Source organism: Diplotaxodon limnothrissa, linkage group LG14 (assembly GCF_057381915.1).
Source record: "Diplotaxodon limnothrissa isolate DT_005_m linkage group LG14, D_limnothrissa_male_GT1.1, whole genome shotgun sequence".
In the NCBI taxonomy this organism is placed as follows: Eukaryota; Metazoa; Chordata; class Actinopteri; order Cichliformes; family Cichlidae; genus Diplotaxodon; species Diplotaxodon limnothrissa.
In genome coordinates this window covers 5246107-5270538 of record NC_140609.1, presented here as the reverse complement: position 1 = coordinate 5270538, position 24432 = coordinate 5246107, and the positions used below count along the sequence as shown (strand labels likewise).

The 24432-nt window shown below is 38.4% G+C and overlaps 1 protein-coding gene across 1 annotated transcript; it reads left to right on the top strand.

Annotated features, from left to right (window-relative positions):
* Nucleotides 1–753: 753 nt before the first annotated feature.
* LOC146618269 (Na(+)/H(+) exchange regulatory cofactor NHE-RF3-like) lies at nt 754–21459 on the top strand. Its single transcript, XM_085371366.1, has 11 exons — nt 754–770; nt 3087–3148; nt 3242–3441; nt 5991–6062; nt 7443–7575; nt 7924–8060; nt 8148–8355; nt 13813–14009; nt 14096–14266; nt 20930–21013; nt 21427–21459. The coding sequence occupies exons 1-11, from the start codon at nt 754–756 to the stop codon at nt 21457–21459; spliced, it is 1314 nt and encodes a 437-aa protein (XP_085227492.1).
* Nucleotides 21460–24432: the final 2973 nt, after the last annotated feature.

The following is a 24432-nucleotide window of genomic DNA, read 5'->3' as shown; positions in this document are numbered from 1 at the left end:
TTTTTTTTTTTTGAGTGGCACTACATGCTCTCCCAGTGCCTGAGTGTTTTTTCTTTTTCTTTTTGTGATTCAATTCAATTCAATTCAAGTTTTACACTAATAAAGAGAAATTTTTAGCAATCAGATGACCCCAAAGAGCAAGCAAAAATGGGAACTCTATTTATCAACATCAAATATTGATAAACTATATTTATCAGTATCAAAGCTTTATCATAAGTTTTAAGTCTAATCATCAAAGTAGAGAGGGTGTCTGCCTCCCGAAACCAAACTGGGAGCTGGTTCAACAGAAAAGAGGCCTGAAAGCTGAAGTGTCTGCCTCCCATTCTACTTTTACCAACCAACTGAAACCAACTTCTACCAGTTTACTGTGAAAGGACAGAGGTTTTCACAATGCACATGTTGAAACCACCAGAAAAAAAGCAGCTGGCCCTTCAGCTTAATCAGCTCCAGTCAATGTTAACAGGTGACAGGCACACTCATATAACAGAGCTACAGTCACCAGTCAGATTGAAACAGCAACAATAGCAAAGTGCGACCACAGGATGGCGGTAATGTAATGTAATGCAATGTATGATATGAAAGGAGGGACTTTGGTAAGTCTTTATTTATGTCTGTTTTTAGATATGACAAGGTAAGTACTGCTTGCCATGGTTGTCCTGAAAAGTGTATAATATAATGAGAATTCATTATATCCACAAACTAAGACAGATGTATCTACATGTTGTGTCACTGTTTCTCCTTCAGGTGGCCAGAATGCACAGAAATCCACAGTAAGTTCTCCTTTTGACCCACTAGAATCTTTTATGCCTTGCGATGAACATGAGCGGCCTTTTTTTCCCAAAATGTTGTTGTAGGTTGTGCTTAAATAAATACATTATTTCTGATTTTTGTCTCCAACTTGATTGCTTGTTGCAATTCAGAAAACCCTTAATATCATGCAGCAATTAAATAAATTTGTCTATTTGTCTCTAAATAAATACTAGTCCACCTGCTGAGACTAAAGCTTGTCAAATGGTAATGATAAATAGACTGTCTCTTGAATAGCAGTACTTTGACTCGTTTTTATACAACACCTGAGGACTTTTTCTATGCTTCTTCTGCCTAACGTGTGAATTGAGCAGCCAGGGATTGAAGCACTAACCTTCCAACTAGTAGACGCTCTACCTCCTGAGTCAAGTGAAGCCAAAACATCTCTATCCCCCCCACTGGTATCTGGCTGGCCCCTCCTATGTTAGTGGAGGCAAGAGTTGTTAAACTAAAAAAAAGTGAATGTGAGCGAGTGAGTTCTCCTCAGCAAAATTCCTTTTTTGCCATTACTTCTTAACATGCTGTTATGGGTTCAAAGAGTTACCATTACTGTAATTTTACTATGAGTATTATACTATAAGAGTAACAGGGCGGACACCTTCTTGAGCTTATATGATTATTTAGTAACAATGTGTTTCTATCTCTCTCCACAAGTCAATGGACAGTAACACTAAAATAAAATTTGGAATAAATAATGTTGCTGCTGTTAAACTTCAACAGTCCATTATTAAACACAGTACTTAACGCAGTAATAACCAAAGGTAATATTTTATTTTAATTTTACCGTCATGTAGAGTTAATGTGTGTGAGTGCGTAATAAAACTTAAACATTTCAGATTTTTTCATATCATCCTCAGTCTTACCCTAAAATGTCTAAAAACATTTTCAAGATATTTCGTCAGAGCCATCTCTAGTCACAAAACAACTGATGAATAGTCCCATGTATTTAAGCTCCATTGGGAGATGTCTCATTGGAGGTGGTTCTGAGGGTTAATATGCAAATTATCACATGACATGAGCCAGTGTGTAAAATAAATCATGGATTACCATCTGTGAAACATTGCCCCAGTGCCCCATTATGTGAGCCATCAAGATCACGTGAGGTAAGGTGTGGATTGAAGTGACAGGGCAGTGATGTCAAGATTACATTGTAGTTGGCTGACAGCTAGTGTTGTAAGCCACCACTGGTGTTCGATGTTGGTCATTCATCATGGACATAGATAGACTCCTTTACTGCTTTCAAACCATCTGTCTTCTCTGCCAGTGTTCAAAATATAAACACTGGCATCCTCAAAGGATTGGCCTTTCTCCTTTCAGCTGAGTTTTGTCTTGTTGTGCCATGTGTTAAGTGCTTTCCTCATTTATTTCTTCTGCCTTTGAGGGAATGTTCTCTGTTGGTGCGTTAGAGTCCTGACCACCCCAAGTTTGTGTTGTAGTGTTTGGTGTGAGTCAAAGACTACTGAGCTGTGTCTGTGGGTTTTTGGTAAACTTGAATGCTGAGGCTGGGGTTCTCCTCAGCACAGTCCAGGAGTGGTAACCTATATTCAAAGGATACCTTTTTCTACTGGGTTCAAGCACCGTTAGGTGGTTGTTGTTGCGATTTGGAGAAACACAAACAAAATGGAATTGAAATCAATTGAAGTGATTTTGTTTTGTTCCTCTGAGGAGCCCAAAGATTCACTTTTCACTTTCTCTATGTAAAGATTGACTGTGAAGGGTGGCTGTAGCTTAGGAGATAGAGCACGTCATCTACTGATCAGAAGGTTGATGGTTTGATCCCTGGCTGCTCCAGCATGCTGAATATCACTGGGTTGCTACACTAGCTCTAAGTTGTTCTCCCACGCAAGTGTGTGAATGTTAGATAGAAAACACTTATGTAGGAAAAGCATAATAAACTGTTTGGGTGAATGAGGCAAGTTGTATAAAGCTCTTTGACTGCTCAGGTAGATTAGAATAGCTGGTTAATAGAACCAGTCCATTAACCATTGCAATGGGTGACACTATTGGACTTCAATGCAGAATTGTCCAATTTGGTATAGCAATATTATAATTGGGAGTGAACAGGAATATTATACATAATAAATCTTGTTGTTAATCAGTGTAACTAGATGTGTTTCTTATGTTAAATAGTCAACATAAGAAAATGCATATATACCTTCTGTAAAAGGTGCATGTTCTGCTGTAAACAGGCCTTCTCTGTGCTAGTTTTTTATATGAAACTGTATCGTATCCTTTTAAAATTGGAGTTTTAAATTGACTCTAATATCTCCTTACATCAGTTTTACCTTTAATCCAAAGGAAGGGATTGACAACCCAGCTCTGGTCATGACTGATGATCCTGGTGAGATGTACACATCTTTACAAACAAAACATTTCATAATACCCTCCCGCTTCCTACTAGTTGTTGATTTTTTTCCTGTGTTTGCAAAGCCAGATCCAAGCGTGGTGCCGAGACTGTGCCACCTGAAGCGTTCAGAGGGCCAAAGCTTTGGCTTTCATCTGTGTATGTACAGCCAGGGTTTTGAGATCACAGATCTGGATCCATGGAGTCCTGCAGAGCACAGTGGCCTCAAGGATGGAGATCGAGTACTGGAGGTGAATGAGGAATATGTGGTCAACATGGATTTTAGCAGGGTTAGTATCTAGAATTTGTGCAATATGATAGTGGGTACAATGGTGGTTAGTTGTGTTACTCAAAGCAAGCAATGTTTACTCACAGCAAGCAGGTGTTTGTAGCCTCCTAGGGGCCTTCTGTAGAGTTAGCATGCTCTCCTTCTGCCAAAGGCATGGATTTTAGTATCGTTAGTGATTCTGAATTGTCCAACTGTTTAGATGTGAAACCTGAGTATTGACGACCTCCTTGCCTTGTACCAGCTGAGAAAGGCAAAGAGCCTGGCTAGATAAGGTTATGAGTGGCTGAAACCATAATTTTGCTTTCAAGAAAATGGAAGGATGGTTTCATGGTGAGGATTTTCCGCTGTGTGTTGCATTTTTTAAAACAACAGACATTCTGCAAAATAGCTTGTCCTTTCTTACAGCGCATACTTGCTGTACTGCAATTACATTTTTTTCTTGACTTTCCATCCTTTAGAATGTGATAAATTCTATATTATTTGACATTGTTTGACATTGTCACATACTATCCCATATGGAAAAGAAATAGTAAAAACTTATAAAAGACTTGCATAAGATGTGGCCTACTTCATGTAGTGAATCATATAAGGCTTATATGATTTACTCATGAAAGTGGCCACTTTCTCATTACTTTCATATATTGTTTTAGTAAGCATCCAAAACATACAAGTTTCATTTATATAATTTTTCAAGGGACCTTATATCTGTTTTCACTCTTGTATGCTTTTCATATAAGTTTCACACAAGACAGACACAAACTTTATAAGATGTATATATATCTTTTCCATATGGGTATGTAAGAGGTCAATATTAGTTAATCCCAATCAAAAGTTTAAGATCACTTGAAAAATGGCAAAAAATCATATTTTGCAAGGTTGGATCTTAACAAGGTTCCAAGTTGAGCTTCAGCATGCAACAAGAAGAAACATTTTTTGACCATGCAATATATTGAAAACAAGAATTAAATTGAAACAGGCTGTTTTACAGCTGATCAAAAGTTTAGGACCACATGCCTTTAAAAGGCCAATTCTGTGCAAAAATGTGGATTCATTGTCCCATTCTCAGGTAGTCACACTGTCAGGACGTTCCAATGGCAAAAGCAAAAAAAACCAAAAAACGTTCCCTTTTTGAACGTGGCCGGGTTGTCGAACTGCAGAAGCAGGGTGTCTTACAGTGCGTCATCGCTGCTTAGGTGGGACGCTGTAAGACAGTCGTTTGGAATTTCTTAAATGATCCTGAGGGTTATGGAACAAAAATGTCAAGTAGAAAATTTCACCAGCACTGAGCTTGAGGATCCAATTGGCTGTCCGTCAAGACACTGGACCTGGACCCAAATTAAGGCTGGTACTGGTGCCGACTGCAGCCTCATAACCATCAGACGGCATCTGAGACTGAAAGGCTTCAAAAACAAAAAACGTCTTCAAAGGCCTTGTCTCCTTGAACGCCACAGAACTGACCGTTTGGACTTTACACCAAACATGGTACATTAAAAGGTGGAAGAAAGTTTCATTCTCTGATGAGAAAAATTTAACCTTGATGGTCCTGATTTCCAACATTACTGGCATGACAAACAGATAGAGATGTTTTCTATGCACCACAGTGGAGGGGGCAGCATAATGGTCTGGGGTGCTTTGTCCTTCAGTGGAACAATGGAGCTTCAGGAGGTGCAGGGGCGTCAAACAGCTGCTGGCTATGTCCAGATGTTGAAGAGAACATCCCTCATGACTGAGGGCTCTCATCTGTGTGGTAACAACTGGGCTTTTCAACAGGACAATGATACAGTACACAATGCCTGCAGGACAAGGAACTTCTTCCAGTAGAATACCATCACTCTTTTGGACCATCTTGCACGTTCCCCTGATCTAAATCCAATTGAGACGCTTTGGGGAGTGGATGTAAAGGGAATGTGAATGCTAGATACTTTAGAAACCACTTAGGTATAAGTGATATGTGTAGATAGATACGTGTATAAAACATGCCCCACGGCTCATGCAGTTTTTTTTCTCTTTCTACCTAAGTGCTTTTTAAAGTATCTAGCATTCACATTCCGATGATGCATCGGAGAGCAACCAGGGGTTCAATGCCCAAGGATACTTTGGACACATACTGGTGTAGCGAATAATTGAACCAACAAGTTTCCAATTAGGTGATACCCTGCTCCACCCCCTGAGTATAGCAACACAAGGTTATTAATCTCTGGCTGTCTTCCACAGCATGTCTTCTATCCTTTCTTCCTTCTCTCACCGGTTGGGTGATGGCAACCCCTCTCTATGCCTGGTTCTGCTGGAGGTTTCTTCCTTCTTAAAAGGGAGTTTTTCCTTCACACTGTCACCAAAGTGCTTGCTCATAAGGTGTCATATGATTGTTGGGTTTTTCTCTTTATGTATTATTGTAGGGTCTACCTTGAAATTCAGTCTGAAGTAAAATGGAATAATTGATAAAAACATTATTAGGACAGGCTTAAACTGTTTTAATGGATGACTCTGCCATACAGAAAAAGAGTAAGTTTATAATGTGTCTATGATTATCTCTCTGCAATTATCTAACAGGTTGTGAGACAGATCCAGTCATGTGGCTTACACCTATTTCTTCTGGTGCTGAAGAGGGAAGAGTATGAATGGGTATGAGAACTGATCTTTCACACAACTATGTTTTATTCAAATCTGATGTCTTATTGGTAACCAGTGATCATAATGCTCAGTGATTAACATCATTTAGATCAAGACTAAATGCAGCTATTCTTAAAACAGTGACAGCCAGCAACAATCTCATGTTCTAATGCTACTACACATACTGACAATACTGACGATGAGGAACTTTCCAACCTCTCCCGAAATAGTTGTTGATTGCTGAGGAATTAAAGTTAACATTGCAGATGTGTGTATAAGTGTATGAATTTTTTTTTAAACCTTTGCACAAAGGCAGTTTCTTTTCTTTTTTTTTGAGAGACGGCCTCAGAAAAGAATTAAAGGGTGAGCACTTCTTGGCTCACATGTCATATTTACTATCAACTACAGGTTGAGGCTTCTGAAAATCTATATTTTAGTCCTATATTTTACTTTAGCCCCCCTCCCCTCCCAAATTTTCAACATTTCATCTCTGGCAGCTTAGCTCAGGAGGTAACAATTAGTCCTCTACCAATTGGAAGATTGGAGATTTGATTCCTGGCTATTCCATTAGGGTTATAGCTCTGTTATCAGAAGAAATTTTACAAGGTGCTTAACAACGAGGGATAACATGGAAAAACAAAACAAACACAAATTGAAACAGTGGTCCCATCATTGCACAGTTACATGTTGTTTACATAACAATTTATGGTTAACGTGAGGCTAGCAAGCCACTGACGCCATTTTATTTAACTCAGGTATGTATCTTTGAAGGGTTTTTATTTCTCTGTTTAAACTAGTCAAGGTACTGAAACTTTATTTCTGAAAGACACCTACTTTAGATCCTCATATTTGCAGCATTAATTTTGCTCTGCATTTGACTGTTAAACCCACTTTCTGCAGAAATTTCAAATTACAAGCATCTTAAGGTCTTGGTGGACAGAAACCCAAAGCTCTTAGTTAAATGACAAAACAAAGTGTGACAGCATTAAATAAAGAAACTAAACAAAAAAACGCCAACAGACTTTGTTAAGCTTTTCATCATCAACCTATTTCACCATACCACATAATGGGTACATCTAATGGCAACATAGGTAAAGTATTATAACTAAATGCAAAGATTGCCCCCCCCCCCCCCCCCCCCCCCCAACCACCACCACCAACAAGTACCAAGTCATGTTTTGCTTGGGGAAGAAATATTTATTTCACTCAGTAAATCATGCAAATCAATTTATAATGTTTGTATGAATAATTTAATTTTATGATTTTTTTTGCGGGGGGGGGGGGGGGGGGGGGGGGGGGGTGTTCTGAACTTTAGATTCTGGAAGAATGAATCCAGAACCACATATTTCGGGTCACAGAATCTTGCAGATGTCTCCTTTCTCCTTTTTCCAGGCAGTGTCTATGGGCGTGGACCTAAAATTCCTGGCCAATGCCACCAAAGGGGATCGCTGGTCTCGACCCAGGCTATGTCACATCCAAAAACAGCCAAAGCATGGCCTAGGAATGACTATTGTCTCAGTCGATGGTATTTATTTTGCTGTCACTATCTGTGACAAGTGCTAACTACTCACAATCACAAACAGCTCCCCTGAAGTCACTGTACCTTCTAACTATTTTACAAGAAAGCCAAGAAGTTCCAGTGCTAAAGTTCAAACTCAGTTTAGATGAACAGTTTCCCCTGGTTCTAGTCTATGTATCATTAGGACATAGACCAGAACCATCAAATCACAAAAGTGATCTAATGGTTCCCAAAATGTGCAACTATTTAATTATTTCTGCTGATTACTTATAATATACAACAGTTTTGTTTTTTCTTTCATCAAGCATTATTGAGTAGATTTTGACTGTGGACAGACTGTGGATGTGTCAACAGGTGAAAAGAATCAATATATGGTGAGAACAGTTATTGATGGTCCAGCAGAGAAAGCGGGTATCTTCAGTGGTGACAGACTGATCTGGATTAATGGACTGATGGTGTCCACTCTCAGATACTCAGCTCTCATCAGAACTGTACGGATCCTCTTCTCTCAGTCAGAATTGATGTGTGTGCTCTGTTACACTGAATGTGCATTACAGTCTGGTGTGTTTGGCCCTCAGGTGAAGAAGAGTGGGGATTCAGTGACAGTGCTTGTTATTGACAGTGACAGTGAGTCATGCTATATCAGAAGGAAAATTCCCATCATGCCTGTGGTGGCACAAAGCTGCAGCCTCCCCCACAAAGCTAAGACCATGAATCTGGTGAAGGGAAGTGATGGATATGGCTTCCTGTTGAGACAAGAAAAGCTGGCAAGCACACAACAAAAAGGTGAGAGACATATTAATGGAAAGTTTATGAAAGGATATAGGGTCCCACTTTATTTTCAATTGAACTGATTTCAATTCAGCTTTATTTATATAGAGAGTTCACAAAAGTTTTGCGAGATCCCGAGTTTGTTTTGCGAGATCTCGCAAAACTTTTGTGGGCCAGTGGACACTTTTTCAATAATGAGGATGTAGACATCATGGACAGGAAAGAACGCTGGTTTGAGCAGGGAATCAAGGAGGCCATTTATGTGAAAAGGGGAGGCACAAGGATACATCTGTCACCATCTCACAATGCTTTGCTTGCAGCCATTCTTCAACTCTCTGTGAATGGTACTCATGGCCATTGATCAATGATGAATGGTCTTGTTGATCAATGGTCATGACAATTTGCATATTAATGATCAAGAAACTGACCTTGACAGTCCATTGTTCATCAGTGGTGCTAGTTTCAGTCACTGTGCAAAGGTACTGTGTATAAGGTTGGGGAAACCTGCAGTCAGCTGAGACTGATGAAGTCACTTGGATCAGTGATAAAACCTTTCTCCCACTGAAATCGCTACATCCAGATGAACAGAATCAACTTTTGGGGATTTACTTACCTGGATGATTGAGCATGCATCAGGACATCAGAAAGCTTGCTTATCAAGTCGCAGTAACAGATAATATCAAACACCATGGGATGAGAAACAGATGGCAGGGCCTGACTGGTTTATAAGGTTTGTGAAGCTGAACCCCAGCTGGGGCGGGGGTGGGCACTTAAATGATACTTATCTAACTAACCTACTCTAAGCTAATGCTGATTTTGTTCTAATCTTTGAGAAGAAAAACACTGGAGAATATGAGGACACCTTTGCCACCGCTGTCCTTATCTCTTCCGTGTTGCTATAACCCAATAGGAGAAAGCCAAGTCCAGTAGGATACAATGGAAATCGAAATCTTCTAAAATATATACTCTAACAAGACAAAAATGAGCAGAGAAAAAGCCAAAAATCCTAAATCCAATTAAAGCTGGAAGCAGCTTTGGAAGGGCCCTCGCACCCAGCCATGCCCAACAGGTGGCGATGGAGATTACCGTTCAATCTAATGTCACACTCAAGCATATAATGTATTGCACCACCAGTCAAAATGTCATCTAGATCAATGACGATTTTAGCTTTTTGTACACTTCCTCTTTCCACAAAGTGGCGCTCTAACCATTGCTGACAAATGGCACATCAGTCCGTTTGAGGCACGACTGTCATAGTGCCTGTAAAGTGTGAGAGGGATTGGACAATGTGTCTTTGAGTTATAGCAGTTTTGTAATTCTTGGCAAATGATTGAAACTCGACGTGCGGCCACGACCACCCGTTTCACGAAACGTGAAAAGCTTCGCATTTTAACATGACTGAGGTCTCTTGATTCCACTCAGCGCAGATTATGTTGATCTGGTGAAATTCCAAGGATATGTTCATTAGAGTACGAGGCCTTAAAACTGTGAACAAACGTTGACATGTTCAATTGAAAATGGCTGACTTTCTGTTGGATGGGGAACACTGCTCCAAGAGACTTTTTTGTACATCTTGATATCTTACATCAGGCTGCTAAATTTTAGACTCAGAAATTTTGTAGGGGGTGCTGTGGCGTCATTTTGCAATACTCCATGAAAAGAATCACATAACAAGAAAGCCTTCTTCACACTGGAGTAGTGATGGGATTTCCGGCTCTTTTTAGAGAACCGGCTCTTTCGGTTCGGCTCACTAAAAAGAGCCGGCTCTTTCGGCTCTGAACCGGTTTTTCAGGTTGTTTTGTTGCTTTAATTAATTTATTATTAACAATAATAAAAAATTATGCACAAAAGGAATTACTAATGTACAAAAAAGTGGTTTTATTTATATATGTTTATATATAAATATGTGTGGTGGCCCCTAGAGACAAAACACGTACAAACTCCAAAGCACATTTCTAGCATGAACTGAACTTCCAAAACAGAGCTACCTAGATCACTTAAATTACACAATTGAAAGCATATGTGTATTGTTTGTGTATTTATACACAATCACTCATATATATTCAAATAATTTAAAAAAAATGTTCATTTACCTGTTATTACCACACACCAAATCCAGTTGTTGGTACTTGCTGGCTTGTGTAGCCACTAGGTAACAAAAGCTCAACACTGCACCTAGCATCCTGGAGCACTTCTATTGTGTTTTGTATGTGTTTTGAGTTTTTATGTGCTTCTGAGTTTTTACGTGTTTTGGAGTTTTTACGTGATTCAAAGTTTGTACGTCCTTCGGAGTTTGTACGTGCTTTGTCTGTAGGGGCCACTGTAAATATACTTTTATTTATTCACTCCACATAAAATGTAATAAATAAATCATATAATACAAAAACCAACTATTCACATTTCAACTTTTAACTGTTTAAATTTTCAGCTTTTTCCTTTAAAAAATTTAAAGTGAAACAACACAAAACACTGCAAACCACAACACAATTAAATATAAATTATAATATGAAAACAAAAAGAAGATGCACATTCTCTGTCATATGGACCTGCATGAATAAACTTTCTGAATCCTTTATCATCCGCAACTGAAAATAGTTGTGGATGATTACTATACCTTTCTAATGTGACATTGTTGTCCCTGGCTGTCTTTCTCTTTCTCCCTCCTGCTCTGTTCCTGTGCTACTGAGTGTAACTACCGCCCCTCCCCCCTCATCCCAGTGTAAAGCACAAGGCTCGCATGCTGAGTGAAGCGAAAAAAAAGTGCGAGAAAGAAAAAGAAAAAAAAACACGGCTCGCAATAAGTGGCCAGCTCGCGATAAGGGGCCGGCTCGTGTCGTTCGTGTCAAAGATCCGGCTCCAAGAGCCATTTTGTTCGCGACCGACACATCACTACATTGGAGGTGTGTGCCATATTTAGTGACTTTTCAAGCTTCCCAACCCACTGTCAAAAGCTTAGAAGAGTTAGAAGAGAGAGGCCTAATGTTTAATAATCCACATTCAACTGTTTTACTCTTTGGCGCAGCTGTGGATATTCTATTGTTCTTTCTTTGGGATTTTTTTATGCTTAAATTGTTTGATGACAGGAGAAGAGAAGCTGCAGAGAGATGTGTAAGACTGTAAGTCTGCTTCCTGGTCCCAATTCTGGATAGTCACATTTTGGCAGGTTTAATAAATTTGGCCATATTTTGAGAAACCTAGAGCTGCTCTGTCCAAAGTGGGAAGGATACTGTTGCACCTAATGGTCTTACCTATAAAACCCAAATTGTTTTTTGGAAACGACTCAGACAGACAGCAGTTAAGGAGAACATGCAGCTAAACATGTCACTCCTGATCTGATTGGGGAGGGGACCAGAGAAAAATACATAGTCTGAGATTGTTTAGCAAAGTTACACACCAATTTAATATTAGTTTTAGTGATCTACGATTGATGTAACCAGGTGTCATTACTGCCAACATGAATTCTAATTTTACAAAATCTACCTTTACATTTAGCCAGCAACTTCAGGGTTCCTTCAGTCTCACCTGCTCTGGCACCTGGAACAGAATTGCCAATAAACAGAGTTTGTTCCTGGCCTGAAGTTAGATTGGCTATAGGGATTTTCAAGGGTGCGGAGCCAGGTTTCCAATTCAGTGATCCTGACCTTCAGAGCAGTAAACAGGCTTTATTTAATTCAAGTATTGTACAACGAGGCCAAAGAGTAGCTAAACATCTCACAGACTGAGCAGGAAGATGCAGGAAGAACAGTTGAAGAAGCCATGTTGCTAGCAAGCCAGCTACGAGCTAAGCTAAACTAGCAAATACCTAGACACAGTAAATGAATACTGTGAATATAATTAGGGCTCAGTAGTTGGGCGTCTGCCATTTTTTCTGTTATTTTTTCTCTGATGCTCTTCAGTTCCATTCTTAGAAAGCACAAAACTGCTTTCCTTTGTTCCCTCTTCATGTGAATATGGAAGGATGTCTACTTTATACAGACTTGCATACAAACTGAGTGTCTTGAGGAACTAAAAGCACTGACAGCTCTGAACTTACTGAATTATAATGAAACATAGGTTATTGTATTTGGTCCTGCTGTTGCACTGTTGGGTTTTTTCCTGTACACATGGACCCTAGACAGTAATTTTAGATGTGACAGTCTAAAAGTCTAAAATTACTGTGGATTTCTGTGCAGTGGTGTAATGCAGTTTCTTTCAGCTGAGGCAACTGATAAAGATAAAACAAAAACATTGTGTTGAAAGATCACTTTAAAATAATGCCTTTATGACAGCTCGGTTGGATTACTGCATCTCTTTGTGTTTGGGAGGTTGCTGTAGCACAGGAGGAAGAGCAGGTCATCTACCAGGGCCATCTATAGGGTTTTGAATGCTTACAAAGAGTAGAATCAGAATCAGAATCAGAAACTTTATTGTCATTGTCATGAGAACAACGAAATTAAGAATGGTCCCCGATCATTGCATCATCCCTAGCAATATCAAAATATAAATAAAACAATAAAATTCAATAAATAAAATAGATAGAATACTTAAAATACTAATAAGATATAACAGTAAAACATTCACATACATTCCCACACACATGCTTCAGACCGTGCATAGATTAACACAAGAGTGGCGTGATGAACAGCGCTATACAAGAACCAGTCCATTTGGTGCTAGCCAGTCCTCCCTGCAGCTGGTGCCACATGACTTTTAACTGGAACATATAAGAGAGACTATATTACTCTGGTTCTTAAAGCCCTTAAATTCATCCTACTTCTCTGAGCTAATGCACTTGTATTCCCGTCCTGTGCCCTTAGTTCAGTTCACCATCTGCAAGTACACAGTGGACGTTCAAGAGGGACAGGTCTTTTCCCATTGCAGCTCACAAATTGTGGAAATTACACATTAGACTGACTTGTTAAGACCCACTTCTACTTAGCTTTCAACCCACTGTGACATGTTGATTTTATTAACTCATGTTTAATTGTGTTTTGTACTGTTATTCATGCTTTTATTTTGTCCGGTACTTTTGTTTAATATTACAATTATTGTAATGCTTTTATTCCTACGTTCAACACTTTAAAAACAGAAAACACTAAATGGCTAAAGCAACACTAAAGCAACACTAAAGCAACACTAAACACTAAAGCAACTTTATAAAAAAGTTGCTTTTCTTTATGCCTCTGATGACTGATCTTCGATCTCATTAGGATAGTGTGCAGTGGGACACTTGGAGGGCAGACTGTCAGCTGCCCAACTAATCAGAATTAGAAGTCATACTTTTGTTTCCTTTACTGTAATTCACTGCTGGGTGGGCGAGACAGGCTGTTTGGAAGATGGAGCTAAGCCTTGCCCAGGCTTAACTATCTATACAAAGTATATCAAGATGTAATCCAGATGTAATCAATTCATATATTTCTCAAAGTTAGGAATATATAAATATATTTCAGGAAACAGTAATAAATCTAATAATAATCTTCTGTGACCCTGCAGTTCATGTGCTGAGAGAAGTGGATGTGGGGAGTCCAGCTCAGGGTGCAGGAATGGAGGATGGAGACCTGCTGCTTGCTGTCAATGGGGAACCTATTGAGTCCATGGAGCATGAAGACATTGTTAGAAAGATTAGACAGAGTGGGGATAAAGTCTCGCTTACAGCTATATCTATTGCAGGAAGAGACTTTTACAGAGAGGCAAGTACAATCATATCAATACAGTCACACAAATATAGTATAACACGTAGTGTGTAAGGGGTGAACTGCTTTCTGTTCTCCTGCAGTTAGGCATTTCTCCTCTGTTATTCCATGAAGACTGTTCTCACCACTGCATAAAGAACTGGGAGGACGCTCCTCTAAGAAAACCCACAAAGTATAATCAGGACAGAGAGGAGGCTGACTCTGGTTTCTACTCAGGTTATGTCGCAGAAATGCCAGAAACCGTAAGGATACAGGTAGGACCTCACTGTTTTACTGAAGTTAGACATGAATGTGTGAGAACATGGCATGCAGTGTAAAATGTTGAGTCATCATAATGTCTAGAAAGGTGGTATTTAATGGGATTTGCAAAGCTAGTAATGCTTTGTGAATATTTAGATGTTTCTAAATGTGCAATTTTGCTTGCATTACATGTTTAACAGACCTTACTTACATTGTGCCTTTCTACTAAGGCACTCAAAGCAGTCCCTCATTCACCCAATCACACACACATTCATGAAACTATGCCTAAACACTTTTCAACATTCACACACTCACACCTTAGTTGCCCAAAGTATATGCATGGATATGCATCAATTAAAGAAAAATGCTGTTGTCATTTAACTTTTTTATTGCATTTAACAAAACAAAAATTCATTCATCATCATTCATTTTCAGGACCTACTCTACTTAAGTTTGTGTCCACAAACTTGTGTCCACAAACTTGAGTAAGTTATTCAAATGTTCCTCAAATGTTCCCGTTAGTCAAAATTTTAGAGCATTTTCCGTTGAATCTCTAATGCGTCTAAAAGAGTTTTTGGTTCTATGTAGACAACACATGGCAGACCCGACCACATATTGCACATTTTTAACACTTTTCTTTATTACGGTTATTGTAACTACACGCACACGGCTGCAGTTTTTCAGCTGCCAGCCACACACCCCAACGACAACAACAGCAAACACCCAGGATCCAGTACAGACTTTAATGCAGGGAAGGCGTGGTAAGCTGATGCAGCTCCGGTGTGTGAGCCTCCCCGCAGCGGTGCCACAGACCACGCCCCGTAACATTCTAACACGTGAAAATATTAATTTATTTACCAAAATTATTTCTTAATATTATAATTTCGTATGCCATCTTAGAAACCCCATGATTTTGTGTATTTGGATTAGATTATCTACTGATGTATTTCCTTTTAACAAATCAGTATACTGGCAAAGTGAAGGATCTGGTCAAAGACAATAAAGACCACTTTGGTATGATAGTGGACTCAGTAGAGAATGTAAGAGTGGCTGCATTTAACCTATATGTACCTAACAAAGGTTACCCACAATTCTTTCAAAAACTCACTTCTCTTTTGGCTGAGTAACGTAAAGGGATAATTCTAATACAGACAGGCTTTAACTCTAAAAGTGGACAAGAACTGAATAGACTACCTGTAGACAAAGAACACATATCCAGAAAAAGTAAGCCATTTTAGGGGGTGAGGGAGAAACACTGGTAGTTGTACTGTCATCCCAGAGAAAGCAATTTTTTTGTTTGTTTTTTTTTGTCCCATGTATCCCAGGAGAATTTACCTCGAAATTTACCGTAACACACAAAATAAGCTTGGGAACAGATAAGCATTTCAAGTATTGGAGACTAAATGTATCACTACTGAGAAATGCCTTACTTTAACAGGAAATGCAGAAGGATGTGAATTTAAATGATATTCAGTGGTACTCTCCCTCCCTCTAGTCATCTCATGTTTACAACTGCGGTTACAATTGATATTTATATCAACATGAAAACAATTGTATTTGCTGTTATGGACACATTTGTATATACATCCTAAATTTTTTTCTGTTTATATACATTCTTTTTTGTTAACTTTAATTTTATTCTTCTTTTGCACTGAAAGAACTGTTCTAACTCTCAAATGTGCGCTTGAAAGTAGATGTAAGTAAGCTTGAGTTGAAATGGTGTCCCGCAAGATCTTTAGATAGCCTGGAACCATAGTTTGCTCTACTAGAGAAAAGCCTTCTGTAAAGCTGTGGCATCTCATTCATCACTGATTGAAAAAATTGAGAACAACCAAAGCTTTCTTTTCACCACTGTAGCCAGGGTCACCAAGAGTCAGCCAAGCATTCCATGAATTTCTTCACAAATAAATTTTTAACCATTAGAGAAAAAAATATTCATAACCATCTGTAGAGGTATTATTAATGCAGATGGTTACTAGAATAAGTATACTGCAGATACATTTTCAAACTAGTTATCTCCAATCTTCGTGAGTTAACTTCATTAACTTCAATCAAAAGCGTCAATGTGTATTAGATGTCTTTCTACAGTCCTCCTCAAATAAGTCAATAAATTTATCTTAAATATGATCAGTCAATCACTATTAAGGGGCCATTTTGAGCTTGGGGCTTCCAGTCCATGTTCCTGTATACTGTGTCAGACTGCCTGCTAGCATCTTGCACCCTTGTTATGTGCTGGATTGTCTTAGAGGCATCTTTGCACAGTCTGCACCTTGGGGTTTTGCCTCGTGTGGTAGACCGAGCATCTATTGAACTTGTGCTTAGAACTTGTTCCTTTGTTGCCATGACTGTTTTATCTTTTAGTCCTTCTTTGTCAGAGGTGTGGACTCGAGTCACGTGACTTGGACTCGAGTCAGACTCGAGTCATTAATTTTATGACTTTAGACTTGACTTGAAAAAATGTTCTAAGACTTGTGACTTGACTTGGACTTTTACACCAATGACTTGGGACTTGAATTGGACTTGAACCGGTTTACTTGAAAAGACTTGATATTTTACCCCAAATATAAAATTTAACATGCATATTATATAGAGATTGAAAATGTGACGTCATTCACGGGTAGAACCGCAAAGGATTCTGGGAACTCGTGGCAAGCGGTACTAGCGCACGCAGGCTTTCAATTAAAATCAGTTATACAGCGATAAAAAGAAACACAAAAATGTCAAGAAGCCGTTGTATTATTAACTGCAATAGCCGGTCGCATGACAGCCACGGGAAGCCGACGGGTAAAGAGATCGGTTGTTATCGGATTACGTCGTTGAAGAGAAATTGTTCAAGCCATGTTTCCGAAGTAACAAAGACGCGACGGATGGCCTGGATTGCAGCCATTCAAAGACCAAATATAACGTCCCAGAACACTCCAGCTCACAGGTTAGTCTGCTCCAAGCATTTAAACGAAGGTCAGTGTTTTTTAGTAGTTAATACGTCATTTTCATAACATAATTAGTGATATAGGTTACAAGCAAGTCTGGCGCTGAACAGAAATGGTCGCGCTATGCTCCTTTGTTTATTGTGCATAAATAGTGAATTGTCCTGACACAATATTGCGTTTCGCTTCTGTTATTATGGTACATTGACAAAAACATGTACTTTTATTCACAGGATAAAACAGGTTTTTTGTATCACTAATTGCCCAGTACGATTACAGCATACAATATTGTTGTCACTGCTACATTTCTGTGATGGGTACCAGAAATTATTTCCACTACTAATTAATTACCGTTGAGCTCAAAGGTCATATTAATAAACGGTTAAGGAATGTGTATTTATGACGACAATTTGTGAGACTGGTAAACTTATGATACGTACGATGGTCTTTCGTTCTACACGGTGCATTTCAAGGTCCTGCACCCATCTGTCGGTAAACTGTACCTGGGCTTGTTGCAGTGACCGGAAGTTACTAAACTTCATGAGTGTATGCACTCACTCCAAGAACCATATAATTATAAATATGCATATAAATATGCTAAGATGAGATAGCTGACTTCATCTAACTAGCAAATGTTGTCCAGGCTACGTTGGTGATACAGTTTTTTTTAATGTGTATGATATTTTTGTCATGCGATTTTAAAGCCGGTCCTACAACCGCATCCAAGAATAACATGCAGCTTATCTCAGAACTGTCGGTGAAAATTATTCTTGGAGCTAGGTTTAATTGAGCTGCATTTTAAAGAGGTGCAATTTCACAATTTGTGTATATTTTCTAAGTTCACTATTTTGTCATGTGTTGAGAAAAACACAGATTTTAAAATTACATGGTCTAATATTTACATTTAGCATAACTGCAACATTATTTTTTCGTTTTTTTTTTTTTAAAGACTCGAAAGGACTTGAAATTCTAAGTTTCAGACTTGTGACTTGACTCGGACTTTTACACCAGTGACTTGAGACTCGACTCTGACTTGCCTGACATTACTTGAGACTTGACTTGAGACTTGAGGATAAAGACTTGAGACTTACTTGAGACTTGCAAAACAATGACTTGGTCCCACCTCTGTTCTTTGTTCAGTCATTGGTAGGATTCCTCGATATCAGCTATGTTTTCTATCTGCTAGTGGTACATACCATGCAGGGGCATGTTTTTCTATGATGGTTCTTGTACTTGCTTGTCTTCTGTCTCGGGTTTCTGCTGCCTGAGGTATTCACTAAGCAGACGATCAGTTGTTGCCATCTTCCTGATGTACTCATGGATCTTTGTCATTTCATCCTGGATAGTGGTTCTATCACTCTCTAGTCATTGGCCTCTGTAAGGAAGAGGACTCCCTTACTACTGTTTATATTATAATTTGTATAGCACTTTAGGAGCACACCTTTCACTTTATTAAAAGCACCTTATCTAGCACTTTATTTAGCATCGCACTGTAAGCATAGATTTGCACATGAAGAACATTTGCACACAAGAAGTTTAATTATTTATTGAATATTTATTGCGTATTTTAAAATCAGTTGGTAGCCTTTGTTCCAGGTCCCGCACAGCTGCTCCTCATCAAGAAATGTGGTGGTTGTCTGTGAGGAGAAAGGAATTGGGATTGAGAGCAAATAAGGTTTACCAGTAAGGAGAACTAATGCAAGTGTGTGAAAATCTAAAAATAATGTGGTGCAAAGAAGTGACTAAGATGTGATTACTCACCTTTCTTTCCTGTGCCTGTGTCCTCTCCTATCTATCTATCTATCTATCTATCTATCTATCTATCTATCTATCTATTAGGGGTGCAACGATACACAAAATTCACGGTTCGGTTCGGTTCGATACTTTTGTTTCACGGTTCGATATTTTTTCGATACAAAAAAATGTTCATGCATTTTTAATTTGTCATTTATTAAAATTATAAATATATATTTTAACTCAAAAGTACAGTTTTTAAATTTAACCCTAACCCTTGTGCGTGTTTTTTATTTTAACAGCGAATGCGCACCTGCGGACCACTTATGTGCAGCCCTGGTTATTTAGCTCGTCATATCGCAGCCACAGAAATTCTTTTGTCCATGAAACCATAAAGCTGCACTTTCTTTTTGCCTTATAGTCTGATTTGTCATAACTTCTCCGTTTTGTGGTAAGCTTTTCTTTGGCTGTCACTTCTTCACCCTGACCTGTCTTATTTGGCTCAGCAGAACTGAAATGCTTTTACACACTCACTCACATAAGCTCAGCGATTCTCTGCGCGATCAACCTCTCACATGTTTAAGCTGCGGGAGATTTCACTTGTCATGTTTGCATAGTAAGCTAACGATTAATAAGACGATGTCAGAGGAATTGGTGCACAAATTATCATCACTCACAGATCAGTGCTGTTGCTCTCTATACACAGTTCGCACGATTGCAAAGTGAAAGCAAAAAAACGAGCGCAAATTCAAACGCGACTTCAATATGTCACATATTGACAGTGGCTCACCGATGCCAATGACATAATTACCCAGCTACATTTCTGAAAGAATGCAAAAGCATTGACATATATTTTTCCTACAATAGCCCGACGTTCAGGGAAGAGATAGATTTTGGTAGCCCGACTGAAAAAATCGCTAGCTCCGGGACGTCGGGCTAGCGATATTGCGAGCCCTGTATCTGATTGAGGAATCACTCATCTTTGGAAAAGAGAGTTTATTACAGAGAAATGGCTCTTTCCAAAATAAAAGCTATACTATCCGCTTCTTCTGGGCTATATCCTCAGCAGCATAAGGAGAATCATGTGCTAACAGCTGTCTAAATGACTCGGCTAAAGTTAGTAGCATGCTTGCTTTTTTTTGTCTGCTTCCACTTGTCTTTGCACTAGGATGATGTCGGCGTAAATGTGCAGTCATATTCGTCGTGTTCCCACTAGTGCTTTCAGGTTAATCTCGTTGAAATGACCTTAACGCCACAACACGGCAAATCTCCGTTAACGAGCTACCGCCGATCGCTCCGTGCATGGGGCTAGACGGCCAACACGTTAACGAGCTAACTGCGCTAACACACTAGTTCACACCAATGTAATTGAGCATTGCATGGCACATCCAACATACTGTTTTACTTTAGTCCATGACTCGCTTACCTTCAGGGTCATACGTCACATGAAAACCAAAATAATTCCAAACGCCAGATCTGAATGAGGGTGGGGGAGGTGCCCTGCGCTCTTCCTTCTGACTATGCTGTCTGTGTTGAGCGCTCAGTGGATCTGCGCTGGACAGTGCAGCCTAGGCGGAGTAGTCGAACACAGATTCACTGAGCGCTCAACACAGACAGCATCGTCAGAAGGAAAATTGATAAAATAAATTACAAATGTTGTATTGTTCGATACATATGCGTACCGAACCGAAAGCACTGTATCGAACGGTTCAATATCGATACGAATATCGTTGCACCCCTACTATCTATCTATCTATCTATCTATCTATCTATCTATCTATCTATCTATCTATCTAGATAGATAGATAGATAGATAGATAGATAGATAGATAGATAGATAGATAGATAGATAGATAGATACTTATATGATTTAAATGATTCACTGTCTTTGGATTGACATTATTTGAAGTTGCTAGTAGGCTTGCCCAGTTCAACAGTTTATCTTTAATTCAATTCAGTTCAAGTGCATTCAAAAATCAAAAGGAATCTAGATTTGACTCTGGGTTTGTCTTGTAGGACCCTACTGGCCACAGTCAATGCTGCACGGAATCTAGTTACTTCACAAGAGAACTCTCTGAAGATTTAGGTCCATTGACCAAGGTATATTAAGTCCTTCATGGACTGCTCCCCTCATTATGTCTTTGTATACATAATGTCTACAAGATATTCTTGTGATTAAATGCTCTGGTGGTTCATTCTTACCAGGTGACAGCCTGGTGATAATGAACAATATATCTTAAATTGTTAATTGCTAACAATTTTGTTAACAAGATACATTTTTTTTTAAACAAAATTATATTCATATTAAAGACCACGTTTAAAACATACTATTTGTGATGGCTGTCTCACTTCACTTTTATAATCCTTTCTGGCTGAAGAATTGTCTTCTTGCCAAGCTCAAGTCATTATTTATGTTGTTAATGAGATGTTCTAGCATATAAATATAGACAATTTACAAAATTAATTGTGGTTTGCATTGCATTGTGTTTTATGACATTTGCTATATTTTACAGATTTCTGAGAGAACACATTATGTTTACTTGTGATGGAAATGAACAAAAATAGAAGTGACCAAGGCCATCCTGTGGACAGAGCTTAACTTTGAAGAAAGTAAAGATTTAACAGCTGATGAAGATGTGACTGAAGACAATGTCTTCGTCTGGATTCAGGCCTGCTTGGTTATGGGCAGCCTCCCTTTTGATTTGATCATATAATGTGAATTTTGGACACTGAACACCAGATTTGCAACAAAACAGCAGTATTTTACATCCTTGTTGTTATAAAATCACAAATTACTCATCTCCTGTGTAGTAATGGTGTCATCATGTTTACTGAAAACTGAATAATTACTTCGCTGCAATTGTCACACTTGGCAAAGCTGAGTGGACCAAACTGCATCCACTTCTGACCTGCAGGCCCATTCTTTTTAAATCCCCATGCTGTGCTATCTATATAATATGACAAACATTAGAATGCACCGTGGATGGATATACTCCTAGATATTTCATATACGATCTCAAAATATATTATTGTACTGTGTGCCATTGGTGCATAGAGATTCTGTATTTTATTCATTCAGTCCACAGGTTTTTGTTTTGTCACCTCAGTTAATTCGAGTCACAAAACCCCCTGAATGTTTTTGTGGTGCTGTTGCCTTCTTTGTGTGCAAATATCTAATAAAAGATCTAATAAATAATAACTTAAGTAGGTTAAATTCACAGTTACCTACTTTACTTGAGCTTCCCTTTTTACACCGCTCTCTATTGTTGCTTCACTATGCTTTATATTTTACTTCATTATCTGACAGTTTATACTACTTTTGGACCTTTGTATATAAAAAAATAAGTCACCCAGTTGTGCATAGTACAACTAAAAGTATTAATTAGTTAATCAATTTTTGATTTGCTTTTTGTTTTTGTTTTTAGACAAAAACAAAGGACTAGATTGAGAGACTGCATCTCAGCTCATACAAATGCCCTCAAAACTGAAAATGAAACCATATGGTATGGTCATTTTCTTTTGTTTTATTTCATTATTATTTATTATTAACAATAATTATTATTACATTTATTGCCTCTGGGTTCCATCCTTAGACGGGAAGGGATTGCTTTTCATTGTTATGCTGATGAATGCCAAATTTATTTGCCACTAAAGCAGAAGGATGGCATCGCCATCAAACCTCTTTTGGCATGTCTAGATGACATTAAAGTGTGGTTGGCTTTAAACTTTAAAATTTTAATGAAAAGAAAACAGAGGTGTTGGTGTTTGGACCTAGTGGGCACTGTGAGTCCTCTGTTGATTTGGGACCCCTGGAAGTTTATTTTAAACCTGTTATTACTGAACCTTGGTTTTAAAATGGACAGCCAAATTAGAGCAGTGGTGAAGTCCAGTTTTTATCATTTAAGGCAACTGGCAAGAGTGAAATCTTTTCTTTCAAGGCACCTCGAAACAGTCATCCATGCTTTTATTTCTTCCCGTCTGGAGGCAGTCTCTCTTCAGCGGAAGGAAAAAATGATATGGTTTGAAAATGCCATGTCACTGCTTTCCTCATCCCTTGCACAGATCAATCCACATGTTCATAGCATGCCTTTTTTTCTCTGAAATATGCTGAGCAAACCTGTATTGTTGACATTTCTTATATGTCAATCAGCGTATCACCACTGATTTAGTGAGTAAATGTTTATTCTCATTCAAACTGTTTTTGTGCCTTCTTGCAGTTTAGCACTTTATGAAGTTGCTAGCTAGCCAGTGCTGCCTCTCGGCTCATGTTGGTTAAAAAATTAACCCCACAGCTTTAAAAACCTTATATAAAAGACTGAGCAAATTTACTGTTGCTCATTTGAAATAGAAAAGTAAGCGTTGCAGAAGCCAAGACGAAACATTTCCAGAGGGTGCAGCCCTTAGGGGTTCGGCTTGTTTTAATTCATATGGACTTTTATAACATATTAACTGTATATTCTTAGACCCGGCATTTATTCTAATGCTTTGTTGCTGCTTTTGAATATCTGTGGCATCTGTTAATGTCAAATCTAGCCATTCTTTAGCAAGCTATTTTTACATTTAACCAACATTTCTGTTTAATTTCATTTTAAATAATACTAGTATTTGTTAGTTTTAATAGTATTTTAGATTCATGTTTTGTTGTGAAATTCAAAAGCTATAAACCAGATTAGGGTTACAATCTAATTGGGCTTTATAGCTGAAAAGTAATTTAGCTTCTTCTAAACAAATTAGTTAAACTCTACTATTGAATCATCAGAAACATTTTGGGGTAGATTATGTTAAATATAAATATACATACAATGGTTATTGTGCTTTTTAGAAACTATATATTGGAAGTTAGCTTTTAACAAGCATGTAATGATTTCATTTAATTTAGGTGGTCTCTTTTTTTTATAACACACATTTCTTTAGGCCTAAACTGACATTGGCAATACCACACATTCAGACATAGTAGTAGATAGTGTTTTAAATGACTATTTTTTTTCTATTATTTTTATTAATAAGTATATGTGCTAGTCTAATTAGTTAGTATGAGGTGTACATTGTGTTTCTATATTTTAAGCTATAATGGTTGCAAAGTCAATAAGAAGCAATCTCAGCTTCCAAACAATTTTCTTTTTTTTCTCCCTCTGCTTGCTTTCTTTGAGGCTCTGGGCCAGCACTCCCCACATTACATCAAACACATGCAAGAAGACATCAACTGGGTGGTAAGTGTTTTGGTTTTCCAAAATATTAATAATCATCATTGATCGTGCTAAACTTTAATCATACTTTAAACCAACCTGTTTTACTTCAATTTTGATTTGTGCTTTGGCTTGGGAAATTTTATTTTTTACTGTTCTTTCACCTTGTGGTGAGTTGGATCAGGTGCCAGGGGCGCATGCCAGACAGACCTAGCACACCTGAAAGCATTCTGAGAGAGGCTGGGAACATTGAATTGGAATGGGCAATGTTGAGGCTCCTGGAAGGAGCTGAGGCTGCAAGATGGTTGGTGCCTGTCGTGGTGATAATCACAT